The following is a 13,842-nucleotide window of genomic DNA, read 5'->3' on the forward strand; positions in this document are numbered from 1 at the left end:
AACACAGGTCTAGCTATAATGAAGCAAGAACAATTTTTGGCTAGAGGAAGGTATATGAAGTACTTTTCAAGTCTAAAAAGCTACATCAGGAGTATACAGGGACATGTCACTAACAACCAAGTTTCCTGCCTGAAATGCCCTTCAGGGCAATTAGCTGAAGATAGGAGCTATCCTTCATTCTGTAATGGACTTCATCCCTTCCTTTTGATACCTTACTTAAGTACAGTACAGGAAACCAGACAAGAAAGACAAATCCATTAGTGGATATTTAAAGCAGCTTTTACTCTGGACACGTGCTAAGGAGAGCCAGAAATGTAAACCTGGTGTGATAGATGAAATCTGAGACAGTGCAAATGGCAGCTGAAAGTATCAGCTGAGCAGCCCAAGCAAATGCAACAAGATTAAAGAAACTAAACTAAAGCTTTCACACAGCACAGAGTTATTTGCATAAAGACTCATCTTTAATGCACTGCAGCTTCATGTTGTCCAACATTTCACCTCATTGCTACTACTGTTCATGTCAGCACCAGGATGCACAGACTGCCATAAAATACACTCCATCCTTGGCTGAACTTTGGGAAATTAAAATCTTATGTGAAAAGGTGGGAAAATTACTCTGGATTGTGTTGTTGAAATTACTTTCCATATAGGTTCAGAAATACAACTAATGAAAAGTGAGAAAAACGGGATGTTAGTGAGTGTAAAATAAATTTGGTCCATGACGGCTTTGATTGCCATTCTACTTTAAAGAAAACAAAAAGTCAACATATTAGCCTTAATTTTAAGACAACATGGTGTTCAGTCTCAGGCCAAGATGGTATTCTTTTATTCTTATTAATCCATTTAAGTAATAGCGTGTACTTAAGAGACTGCTAGCCGCTCATTTTACCCTGGCCCTAGTTTTACAATGACTCTTTCAGTGCTACCAAGTACATACAGTGTGCTGGGCCTGACCTGCTGCATTGCATATTCTGTAGTAGCCTGGAGATAGGCTGTGCAGAAATAAATCCTACTTATTTATGACTAAATTCACTTGTTTAAACAGACTCTTATGGGATGCATTGTAGCTAGCAAGGTATTACTAATTACTCTGATAATCAAGAACTCGTGGTTAATTTTAATGTATTTAGTGCCCTCTATTTATAGAACCATGCTTAATCTGATGGAAAGCTTAGGCAACTTTTTAGCCCAGTTGTTAATGTGAATAACAAATGCTGGAAATATGTTATCACATATATAATGCACTCCTAATGTTTCTTTTCTATGTGAGTCCCAGCCTGAGTTCAAATAAGGTGGGGACTGGTATGCAGACACACTCCGGTACCTCTTGCAATTTTTCATTCGGGTTGACTTTAAAGCAATGAGCCTGGGATAATAGCCACACTGACAGCGATTCTTTCAAATGCTTTGGGATGGCTACAATTCCTACCACAACAGGAATAGAACCTTCAAGGGTAATGCCTCACTGAAGTCTTAATTTGTCAAGAACAGAACAGCTCAAACAATTAACTAAGCATCCCACTTTCTTGCAATTTAACAGTGGCAGCCATTTCCCCTTTACAGAAAAGTTCTTTGAGAATGTTTTATGTGACATGAACAGATTCAAAGTATTTCCCAGGTTTTCTGGGAAAAAAACAGTCTGGCAGACACTACTATCAACTCTTGGTAGTGTTTCATTATGATCTTTCACCTTTAGCTCTTGGTTATATGGTCTACGCATCCTCTTCACTCCCAGAGGCCACTGTGATCTCTATCAGGCCAACAGAAAGAGAAGAGACAGGAAGAATGCAGGGTACAGATGTCTCATGTCAAATCAGGCTGTGTCAGCTGTTTTCAATAGTTTATGTTCTTGATGATGAGTGGCATCTATCGTATCATCTGTTTAACCAGATTCTGGTTTCAGTCAATTCACTTTTCCTCTGAATAACAGATAATCTGATTTGGCAGGGTTGCCCTACTATCTCTATTGCTATTTGTCATCCCTCCCCCCAGTAGAAAGAAAGTTCAAGTTATTTTGAGAATTAAAACTGAGTGGCATGAGTCTGCCTTTCATTAGTTAACTGGAACAGATAAATGGTAAGTCTTCTTCACCGCAATTTAAGGCGCATGTCTCCTGAAGGTCCCAAACATGAAAGGAACACAGTCTGTATTTTAAGCTCATCGCCATTTGGAAAAGTAAAGATTTCTGTCAAATGAAGTCTTATGCCACTGTGGTTTAAAATGGAAAGCTTGGTCAAGTCTCTGAGCCATCATCCTATTTCTAACCTACTGCTCTTTTTATTTTTAGAATTTCAGTCAAATAAGAGTTCTCAGGATACACAAAGCAGTATGCAGAAATGATGCCTCATATCTCCTTGATTTGTCAGTCTGGGTACAGACTTGTATGTTCAAAAGATGGGAGACAGAAACTTCCTTTACAACTATTCTGCTTAAATAGTGGCAGGATGCCCTGGGAGCCCATACTCTAAAACCAAAAACACCACCAGTGTTACAAAAATGCATAGGAAAATAGAAACTGATCCTAATATTTTACCAGATTAGCTTTCAGATTCAGATTTAATACCATTCATTGCTCTTTAAATTAGCCCAGTGTCTAAGTCACAGACACAGATGCAGAACAACCTGATATAAATTTTACATTATCATTGATCAAAAAGATCCCTAGCCAAAACACTCAGTCTAAATGCGAGTAATAGGCAGATACAGATACCTGGGAGAAAGCTAGGAAACAGTAAGATAACATCGGTCAGCAAGAGAAAGTGTAAAAAACTACAGTGTTTGGAACAGTTAATTATTATTATTTGAAAGATATAACTTCCAAACAAAAATTGACTCTTAACCAGGTACTTTGCTACCGCTAATATGTTATTACTGTTAGTATTGCTATTTATTTTGTCATACTGGCTCAATCAGAGCTTGAAAAATACCCTGCCAACTCGCCTGTGGTTAATAGCGAGCCGAGGAACAGACCAGACTCCTAATAGCTACATTATTTAAATTTTTATTTAATGGGAAGAAAAGATAAGTTTGTAGCACTTCTGCACATGAAAGAATAGGTCTGAAAGCAAACCAGTGGAGTCCGTATTTGCCCTGCTATAAATCATCTGATGCAACAGCAGAGCTAATGGCAATGAGTGCAGGGGATTTCCATATTCACTGAGGACACTGTGAGATGACTAGGTCACTGTGACACAGAGAGGAACTAGATATCACTGCATCACTCTTCTACTGCACTTTTCTATTGCACTTTCTAGGAAAAACTCTGAGATAATACCAGGAAAGATTTCAAATAAATAGCATCAAAATGGACTGATTTTCCTGGGGAATTTGTGTACAGGTGCCACAAAGCATACAGAAGAAGATGCATGACAACAGGTCCCTTGCCACTGACAGTTGAAGTTAATTGTACCATTAACTGAAAAAAAAAACCTCCACCAGCTAGACACATGAAGCATAAGGGAGTCTTCAAATGCACGTACACCCCTACAAGCCAAATGTAGCTATCAATCAACAATTTGCAAGCTAATAAGGAAGGCTGATTCCTCCCTGAGTGCTACCAGCCTCCTGGCAGGAGTGCCACCCGTCTTCACTTTCCCCATAGCACAGACAGGGTGGGGAGTTAGGCAGGGTCCCACTGAAACCTGCTGGGCTACTCAGTGCATTATCCTTCACCATTCATTTTTTTGCTTGTTCTTTTCAAATACATATATGATCTAGTTGTTCACATGGTAGGATATCTGGTACAGTTTTCAAGCCCTGCTTCAATTTAGTGATTTAACATCTAGTATACAGGCTTATTTTACCATAGGAATGTTCTGCCTCCCACACTTTTCTTCTTAATTGGAACTATGTACATCACAGGCTGCTGGTGCTATATAAATCATCTATAGTATGTCTGCTCTTCATTTAAATAACAAATTGGAACTTTTTATTTCTAATTGTTACATGCTGGCCATAATAAGTTGTACACACGTGATAAATGTGGAGGCATGCTGCGCTCTATTAACTCAGTTTATGAAGCATACAAAGAGGTCCTAACAAGACAGACTTCAAGAAGTAATACTCCCATTGTTACTGTAAAAAGGAGCAGTGCTTTATGCACAACAAGCTCTCAGGTCAGTTGAGGAATAAGCTTGAGACATATTGCACAGCAGCTCTAGTGTAAGTTCCATACACAGTTCTCCCAAGGTTCAGTTGCTGAACATCAGATAATGGAAGACACTAAATTAATTAGAAAAGAAAATGACCTAGCTCCATTCCCAGATCTGTCACTGAGTTGTCATGTGCCTTGGAGCAAACCACTCCCTGCAGCTGGGCTTCAGCTCTCTCCCCTTTGTCTGCGTGGTCTATCTGAAAATAAATCCCTTGCTCTGGAGGAGAGGTGTACTGTGGGCATGCAGTGCTGAAAAGCAGTAAGCATACAATTGCAAGCATTAGGTACCCTGGTGAACTCCAGTCACTTTGCTACTATAAAATTGATAATAATAATTGTACCAATAGGACTTCATGAAAAAAAAATATACATTTTCTATTGTACCAGCTGATGTCATATAATTCAAATATTAGCACCTCCAAAATTAAGAAGAAATTGCAACCATTCTTTTCACATTGCAATTATTTTTTTAAATGCTACTTTATTTCTGAACTTGAATTCTTGGTGTTCTTTTGACTAGGAACTAATGACCTGAAAAACATCACATAAAGCTTTGGGTTTTTTTCATTAATGAGAAATGACAATACAGTATAGAATATCTATTTATTTGCTAATTCTTCCTTCAGGGGTTTCTAAGAGTTTGTGAAGTTGCTTTTAAAATAAAAAGTTGACCTGGTCCTCAAGGGGGAAATAAGGAAGGTCCTTATATGGAAAATGAAGCCCACTCGGAGAGTCCTTAGCCTCATCACCGATGCTTCCTCACTCAGCTGCCTTTGCTCCATCTGCTAGAAAACCGAAGCAGGAAAAGGACACTGGCACCAGCTCTGCATATATGTTCATCCACACTTTGTTTTTGTTTGCCTGGTCATGGGCAGTTTTGATTTGCTCCAGACAGCTTTCTCCCAGTGCCTGGGCATGATTCATGGGTTAGCAAGGGCCAGGAAACTCTCCCAGTAGGCAGTGTGGATATGGCCACCGTGTCTGGAAATGAGGAACTCCACGGTGGGCCAGCAGCCATCCCTAGCTGCAACACTGACTGATGCAGGGAGCCGTGGGATCACTCCCTGCAGTGGCTATCCACACAGCCTGCAAGAGAATAGCTACACAAACAATTAAAGGGCAAGCTTAAGCATGCCGATCCCCCAGATTCAGTCCTTTCTATCCACAGGGCTGGCTATTTATGTCCCCCCAATATTTCAAAATAGCTGAGCTTGGGATAGCTGCATGGAATGCTCAGCACTGCCTATGCCCAGCTTGTGTTGACTGCACAAAAGATGGTTTGGGTTCATGTCAGGCAACTAGCAAGATTTTAGGTTTCCTCACTGAGAAGTGCTTCAGATGCTAAACGTGCTTGCAGGTTGGGAGCCTAAGGAAATTCTGCAGTGCTTACAGCAGGTTTAAGAGAGTACACTCTTAATGGATTCCTTCATTTACATCTGAAAATCAAGCAAATTCTGCAGACAGAATTTTAGACTGGAAGAAACTGAGCATGACAATCAATGAGGCATTTAGAATAACCAAATAGTGTCACATAGTATCAAGCTGACTCTTGAAAGAAAGGGCCTTGGTCAAAGACAGCTCTTGGGTCAGCCTGCTAAGTCATCTTCAGACTACAGTAGTCCCAAAAAGTATCTGAAATTGTTCCAGGGACTGCACTTGCCTCCTTCAATTTGTTACCAAATCCTGGTGTGCTTGGATCAGGGAATTCCCACTTGAAGCAGCATGAGTAGGGAAAAGAAGTGGTTACTGCAACTTCCATCCTGGCAATTCCAGGTGGCTCAGGAAATGCTTTCTTTAGCCGAGGGAAAGGATTTGGGAGCCTCAGCTTCTTGCACAGATAAACTTTTCAGCTCAAGGATCATCATGGATACTCCTGTTTTACACACAGCATCGTCCACTTTCTCCTATGGCACCTGAGCTGCTCTGTGCGTGTCAATGTAGAAAGACCAGCAAGAAAAGCACAACCAGCCTTTGTCAGGGGGATACGCACATCATCTACCATGCCAGCTCACTTCGGCTAAGGGTGGGCAGCTATCAGCCAGTTGAGAAGAGCACTGGAGCAATTCCTACTTCCCTCCCAAAATTCAGTCCCTGAAGGATGAGCATGTTGAAAAGGCCCTAAGCCATGAAATTTGATTTAATTTCTTCATTCTTTCCCCCCCCCCCCCACCTTCCACGCTGCTGTCCAGCCCCCTGTGGGCAGACTTGGCTGTGTCCTCACTGCCCACCCATCCTCTCTCTGCTCTGGCACAGCTTTTCCTGTACGTTGCCTGGGTGAAGAAGGGATTAGGGTGGGTGGGTGGATCTGCATTTACCTGCTCTGGTCCCAGTTGGCAGCAAAAAGGACGAGGATCTTTCTGCCATAGTGGTCCAGGTTGGCCAGCCCACCGGGGAAACCATCCTTCAGCGCCTGCTTGATGCCCGGGTCTGTGGCCTTGAAGCTCTTGAACATGTCCAGGTTCTGCTGGCGATATTCAAAGTACTGGGCCAGGAGGCGAAACGCCTCGAAGTGCTGAAACTTCCTGGCACGCAGGAACCGCAGGATGAAGGCATCGTCGGTGCGGAGGAAGCCGATGTCTGGGCGGGTGATCACCATGTCCCGCACCTCCTGGATGTCCTGGTGCAAGGTGTCAGGGTTCTCATTCAGCTCCAGCCGGGCTTTCTCCAGAGTCTCCGGGGAGAGACCTGCCTGCAAATGAGTCATGGCGCTGCCCTCCTCCTCCCCGCCTCTGCTGCCGGCACTCCTCAGCCTCCCGGCCGCTTGGCCCCCGCAGGCGGGGTGCCCCGGCTCGGCCAGCAGACGCTCCCGCGCCCCGCCGGGCCTCGCCCCGCGGCTTTCCGGCCTCGCCGCCGCTGCCAGTCCGGCCGCCGAGAAGCGAGAGGCTCCCAGGCAGCCAGGTCCCGGGGGAGGGCTGGCACCGAGACTGGCCCCGGGCTGCTGGCAGAGCTGCGTTATCTCTCTGACATAGCGCCCTCCCCGCCGCGGGATCCGACGCTCCGCAGCATCCCCGCAACGGTCCGCGGAGGAGCCGAAAGACCACGGGGACGGGGCTGCGGGCTACCGGCTGCACTCGCCGCTTGCCCCCGCTGGTGCCGGTGCCGCTGTCGGTGCTAGAACGGATCTCAGGCCGGGCTGCAGCGGCAGCGAGGGGCCCGGCCGCTAGGCAGGGCGAGCGGCACCGGCGGACGCTCCCCTGGCCCGGGGCTGGCAGGGGGGCTGCCCTCCCCAGAGCAGCACCATTTACGTAAGATCAGCGCTCGCTCCGCTTCGGAAGCGTCTCCCTGGATTTGAGGGAGGGCTAAAAAAAACCCCACTAAACAAAACAAACAAACAAACAAAAAACCCAAAACAAAAAAACAGCAACACCAAACTAAAATAAATAAATAAATAAATTAATAAATAAAATAAACAACAGGAGGGAGGAGGAGGGAAGCTGATCCGCAGGTGCTTCGCCGGTACCGGTACCGAAGAGGCTCCCGCTCGCCGGCGCGGAGCCCGGAAAGCCACACGGAGCCTCGGCCTTGAGGATGCTCGTCCCCCTTCTGCGCTCTCCTCCGTTCCACGCCCCAGCTCCCAGATGGTACCAGTCGGCGCAGGGCTGCCTGCTGCGCGGCCCCGCCTTGCACACACACACTCACACACGCTCACATACACAGGCGCGCAACGGCACCTGCCCTCGGACGCCGAAAACGCCCCGCTGGAGCCGCGCGGAGGGGGGTGGAGAGAGGCGGGAGCGGAGGCAGCGCCGCTTTCCCCCGCGCAACGCAGCGCCGAGCTGCCGTGGGGCAGAGGGTGGGTGGGGGGAGGTGGTGCGGAGGACGGCGCCTGCAGCGCGGATCTCCGCGGAGAATGGTGGGGAGCTTTGCGCAGAGACGCGCCGCGGCTGCTTGCGCCGGGGGTGCGAGGAACAAGATGGTGGTTGCCCGGAGAGGGGGGTGGGTAGCGGAGGGGCCCCTCGATTTGTGGGGCAGCGCGTGCCTGCGGAGCTTCCCGTGGGAGTCAGGCCGAGGGTCCGTGTAAATCTCGGGGTCGTGCCAGTAGTGAGATGTTGTTCGTGGAGTGATGACTTTCCTTGCAATCCTCTCTTTTGGCTGAATTTATTAACAGGAAACGTTGTGAGCTTAAAAACCTGGGAATAAAACAAAGCAACGCTCTGTTTTGGCCTCCCATCGGAGGCAGCATGTTTCCAAATGCATTATATCACAAAGGACAAAAATAACTTTCTTCTGCATATTGACTTTTCAGTGAGGAAAATACTTTTTTCGTGCAGAAAAGTTTGATGCTGCAGTCACCTTTCAGGAGAAATTCCCACTGAAGAACATTTGACTTTTGTCTGAGGGACTGGGCCTCCCTGCTGCAAGACTGAAAATCAAGCTTACAGCAAAGATACAGCGAACACAGAGAAGCCTACAGCATGTATTTCCTCCTCCTTCCTATAGAAAGTACAGTGCTCCAATACTGCACTGGGCTCCTTTCCCAAGATAACATAGCCAGAGCACATAGCCTCAATTATTGAAAAGGCCCTGAGATCACTGAACCGTGTAGAGAGTATATATGGGGAGTACACCATCGGGAAGTATAGTATGTGTTCTCAGGCAAATAAAGATACTCATAAAAGCACTTAAATGGTACCCTGCATTTTCTGCAGGCCATCGTCAGATGAAACAAATGACCTCAGCAGCAGGAGGGAGCCCTCAGCAATGAGCACGTTCTGAGAGTGAGTCTAGGCAGCGAGCAGTAGTTAGGTGGCAAAATAGTCATTCTTCTGGCGGCTAAAGGGAGGGTTTGCTTTTCACAGGGTTTTATAGGGGCTTTGAGTTCTTCACCAGGTCCTTTCTTTGTGCCAAGGGTCAAGTTTTAACTGTTTCTGCACAGCTGCCTGACCTCAAAACATACGCAGTGTGGATTGAGGGAAGGGCAAAGAGAAGCACCGGTCCCTTCTAAGCTGGGTACCAGTCTTCCAATGACCTAGCTGAAAGCAGAGACTGATGGAAGGACCTATCTGATAGTGCCCAGTCTTTGCTGCCCAGCTTCATTTCATCTGAATATCACCGCATGCTTTGAGATGCCTCACAAGAGAAAAAGATAAGCAGTCTACCTAAGGACTGAATCACTCACTAGAAAAGCTTTTTTCTCTTTGTCTGATAAAATGCTTTTAAATTTTAGATTAGCCTCTTTATGTAGATGTGATTCATCTAAGTTGGTAACTTTTTCTTAGAGCAGTTATTGCTCCAGAAATAGTTTGTGCTTGTTTTAAAATATTCTCTATTATTCTTAAATCTTCATTTTCATTTGCTCTTGATATTTTCCTCTGTGTTACTTTTATATTCCTCAGCAAACACCCTTTGAGAAGAGCTGTTTCCATCACCCCTATGGAGCTAACAACCAGACTTTTCCTGCCATCATCTTCCATTTCTATTGTCACTGCTCTGCCTTTTCCATTGCAATTAAGCTAATAGAAGAGCAGGTCATGTGACAAGTCAGTGCAAGGCAAGCCGCAGGCATTCAGTGTCTTGCAAAATCAAGTCCGTAATATATCCTGTCTATGACCTCCAGTAACACATTCCTTAATTTGTTTTATTTTTCTATTGCAAGTGGAAGCATACACATATATTAGATTTTGTCATGTATTCCAGTGCATAAAAACTGAACAGAGAAAAGAAATGAACTGGCCAGAATTAAAATATTAACAATTTTGAAACTACAGAAAAAGTTGATTCTAAAGTTTCTTAATTAAAAAAAAAAAGAAAAAGAAAAAAGAAAAAGAAAAGAAAATACATAGAATTTCACTGAAAACTTCCAGTATTTTTCATGGGTTTGTTTGTTTTCCCCATTTTTTACTTTATTTAAGTCCTTCCTCTTTTTACCCTTTTTAAAATAAAAAAGGCACAGAAAAACACAGGGGAAAAATGCGGAGGAAGAGGATAAAAAGAAATCTGGAAGCCAGATATATTAATTAATTTCATCAAAACCAATCCAATTTCTTTATGCTTCCTTTTCAAACAAAGTTCAGTCTCCACAAAAATGTATTTAATAATTTAACAATTTCTAACCAATACATTGCCACATTAAAATGAAATTCATCGAATCTGAACAGTATTTCAAGATCATTTTGCAATGTCTTGTTGAAAATAGATCAAAATGAAGGAGATCATGATTGAAGGAGATGGTTTACATAGCTCTTCCTGAACTGAGTAGATTTAGAAGGTGGGCACTATGAAAAGCACAGGCAGCAAGGCAGCCTGAAGATGGAGTAGGTCAAAGAACAAGATTTTGGTCCAAGCCATGATGGGTCTTACTATGCCAGTAACATCTTTTCAATACTTTGAGATCTTGAAGGATTTCATTTAAATATAAATAACTTCATAGGAGCAATAAAAAGAAGTTTCTGATGTCTATGAGCAGATTTATCAAACCATTTAAATAATATAATTAAGAAATATGTGTTTTCCAATATGTTATCCTACGTAAGTCATGAAGGGGAAAATAGAACCACTAATGCAGTTAGATGCAGCATATTGATGGCACAGTGTAATTTATTTATTGTGTGTATGCACTTTTCCTTCTATAAAACAGTAGGGGTGTCTGATTAAATCCATTATGTAAATCTCAGCATCTCTTTGCTTGCACTTATAAACTATTATTTTTCTTTGATGCTTTTATAGTCACTTTTGCCTGAACTTCATAGAATTAAAATCCAAGCGCCCTGCAGTCCCATAGCTACAATTAGGCACCTGATCTGAAATAAAAATAAAACACAAATAAGACAAAAATGTGTTTGTGTAGGTGTTGTGATATCAAAGATGCTAATTCACATTCAGAATTAAATTGTTTAAAATCAGGACATCCAGGAACAAAAATAGAATACTGGAATTAAACCAAACAAAATAATTATAAGATGGTGGATAAGGAAATAACTGTATTAAGACTAATATTGGTACTGCACTTTCTCTGGAGTAGTGTAAGACTCTAGACAGCTCTTGCTGTTGACTTTGACTTACAGTTACACTGGCCTCAGCATCCTACTCTGGGTATTCCTTCAGGACAGCTGGGCATATAGAATCGAAATTCTAAGACAGTTTATCTTATTTAGCTGTGGTATAGTTAAAGAGATGAGAAATATGTTTGAAAGTACATATGTCCAGGAGCATATGCTCTCATGTATTCCTCTTCAGCAGTGTTTATGTAGGTGCATGTAGTTAAGTGTGTCCTTGAAGATTTTGAAAAAGGCTATGACTTTTTCAAAAGCACCTGAATATCACCTAAATCAAAAGGAGCTAAATTCAAAGTCCAAAGAACTCAGGGCAGTGCCACTTTCAGAATCAATTTAGAAATTTCATTCAAACATTTTAACAGCATAACAACTGTAGGTGGTCAGAACAAGCATCATTAAATGTTCATAGTGTGCCTCTAGACTGGCTTAAAGTGGAAGCCTAAGAAACAGTACCAGTTAGTGTTTGGCTCCTGGACTCCTGAAATATTTTCTTCAATGTGAGTTAATCTTTGAAGTCATTCATTAACCACAGTGCTGAGACTTAACAAGTTCTCATATGACAATTGAGACTTAGCAACTGATCTCAAGCTTGATCTTGTCTCACTGCAGGTGGCTGGTAGAACTTATCAGTTTAAACCTCAGTGGAACCACATGAGGTTGAGGATTCTCCCCCAGCAGAATTCTGTAACTAGGTGAGTTATGCGAATGCAGTTAAGCGTCTGAGCATGATAGTGATCTTTACTTAAGCATGTTTGTAGAAAATGTCAGGATGCTTGACCTAGAAAGTCCCATTATATCTGAAACAAGGGTGCTTCTAGAACTGAGCTCTGTTGGAAATCTGTCAGCAACTTCATATGCTGACTAGCTGAAAAATCAGCTTCTGAGAGCAAACTAGACATCTGTCTTTTATTCATCATCAAAGTTCTCTAACAACATAAGGAAAAATGGCCTTACAGTCGGCAAGGGATAGCACCAAACCCTAATCAGAGAAATATTTCAGTATGACAAGCCTACTCACAGAATCATAAAAACGAAAACTGGAAGGGATTTTAAGAGATTGCCTAGTTTATCTACCCCCCGTCCTGATGGATGCTTGTCTGAGTGGTGTTTAAAAAACTCCAGCAGCAGGCAGTCCACAGCTTCTCTAGACAGTCTGTCCCAGGGCTTCAGTATCCATGCAGTACATTATTCCCAATGTCTGTCCCATCTATCACTTGCTGCAATTTAGCCCATTGGTTTTTATCTTATCTACTGTAGACTGACAGAATAATTTATTTCTTCATTTGAAATCTCTCTTCTTTCTTTGGCTGCACAACCTCTTTTCTTTCAATCTCTGGCATTTAAAACACTTCAGATGTACAGTATGAAAGGATGGGTGTGAACAGGACATTAGTGTCATGGGGACAGTACTCTGGTGGGCTTTCCTCTTCTATCTACGTAAGGTCTTTACAGTCATTTTTACTGTTAGAACAGACAGTCCTCCAAAGGTGAAATTCCAGGTTGAAATAATTAACCTGCGATTTAGAAAAGTCAGCATCTCATAAACAGATGATATACAAAGGTAAAAGTTCTGCACAGCATTAGTGCCAACACAAAATAACTGCTGTATTAATAAATAAAAAAATAAAATTAACAAACCAAAATAAACCCCACAACAAAATAACACCCCAAACTTAGGCAACTGCAGGACTCTATCAAGCAGTTTCAGACATTAATTTAATGTAACTAAAATGGTATCTCAAAATGTAATGAAGTTCATTTTTATATTAATACTGCATTAACTGGGAGCAAAACAGTCAGACATATTTCACTGCTATAACAATTTGCATATCAGAGATATGTAGGAAATAAAAGATAATGAATTCATAACTGAGCCAATAGTTTCAGTAAGCTCAGTCAAATGATGACTTAGGACATTAAACTTTCTAAAATTCCAGTACAGAATTAATCAGAATGTTGAAGAATGCTAAGTTTAGAATAAATGCTCCTTTTATTAAAAATGGATTAATGTAGTCATGGAACAAAACTATCATTAAATCATTTTAATGCAGCTATGAGAAAGATATGTAAGTCTAAAAAGCTCACAGTGATGATCTGTGCCTTGACTTTCTTGAACTCCATATCCAGACATGCATATCTAGAAGGTGATCAGTTTTGTCCTTGAACATGTAGCAGCACGTGCAGCAGGTGGGTGAAAACTACATTTGGATGCAATGTCAGGTGACGAAACTCAATTGGTTTATGGTACTGGCATTTCCTATGCCAGAATAACTGCTGACTTCACAGCATTGGAAAACAGGTATATTGTGTATTTTGGCTGCACAAAGTAAAGGTGACTTCAGTAAGCATCATTTAGCTTACAGCTCAGGAAGCTGAGCACTATCCAAGCTAATATCAGCTATTTTCTTCAAATCCTGATGGGAGATGCTATAGAATGGGTTCACTGCTGTGAAGGTATTTCTGAAACTCCTTTGCCAAATCAGGGGACATGTTTTTATCTTTTTAAAACTGATTTTTGGGATCATCAATATTTCCAGCTTTAAAATCTCTTAGTGGATTTGCTTTTAGAGTAAGTTGCAGCTTTCATCTGACTGGAAAGACTGCAGTGCTTTGTTTCATAAAGAATGGCCTTTTGTTGCTGAAAATCCAGCTTTTTCAAAGTTTTCTGTAGCTTTTTACTCTCCTTCATATCTT

At 42.5% G+C, this 13,842-nt stretch overlaps 1 protein-coding gene across 1 annotated transcript in view; it reads right to left on the bottom strand.

Annotated features, from left to right (window-relative positions):
- Positions 1–6,857, bottom strand: part of CLVS2 (clavesin 2) — a gene marked incomplete at its 5' end in the record, with an annotated part of 51,606 nt that extends 44,749 nt beyond the window's left edge. Inside the window, one exon of the mRNA XM_080616210.1 lies at positions 6,469–6,857. Within this exon, the coding sequence (XP_080472336.1) occupies positions 6,469–6,857 (389 nt within the window). The remainder of the gene's footprint in view (positions 1–6,468) is intronic.
- Positions 6,858–13,842: the final 6,985 nt, after the last annotated feature.

This window comes from Psittacula echo (genome assembly GCF_963264785.1).
Source record: "Psittacula echo genome assembly, chromosome: 4".
Taxonomy (NCBI): domain Eukaryota; kingdom Metazoa; phylum Chordata; class Aves; order Psittaciformes; family Psittacidae; genus Psittacula; species Psittacula echo.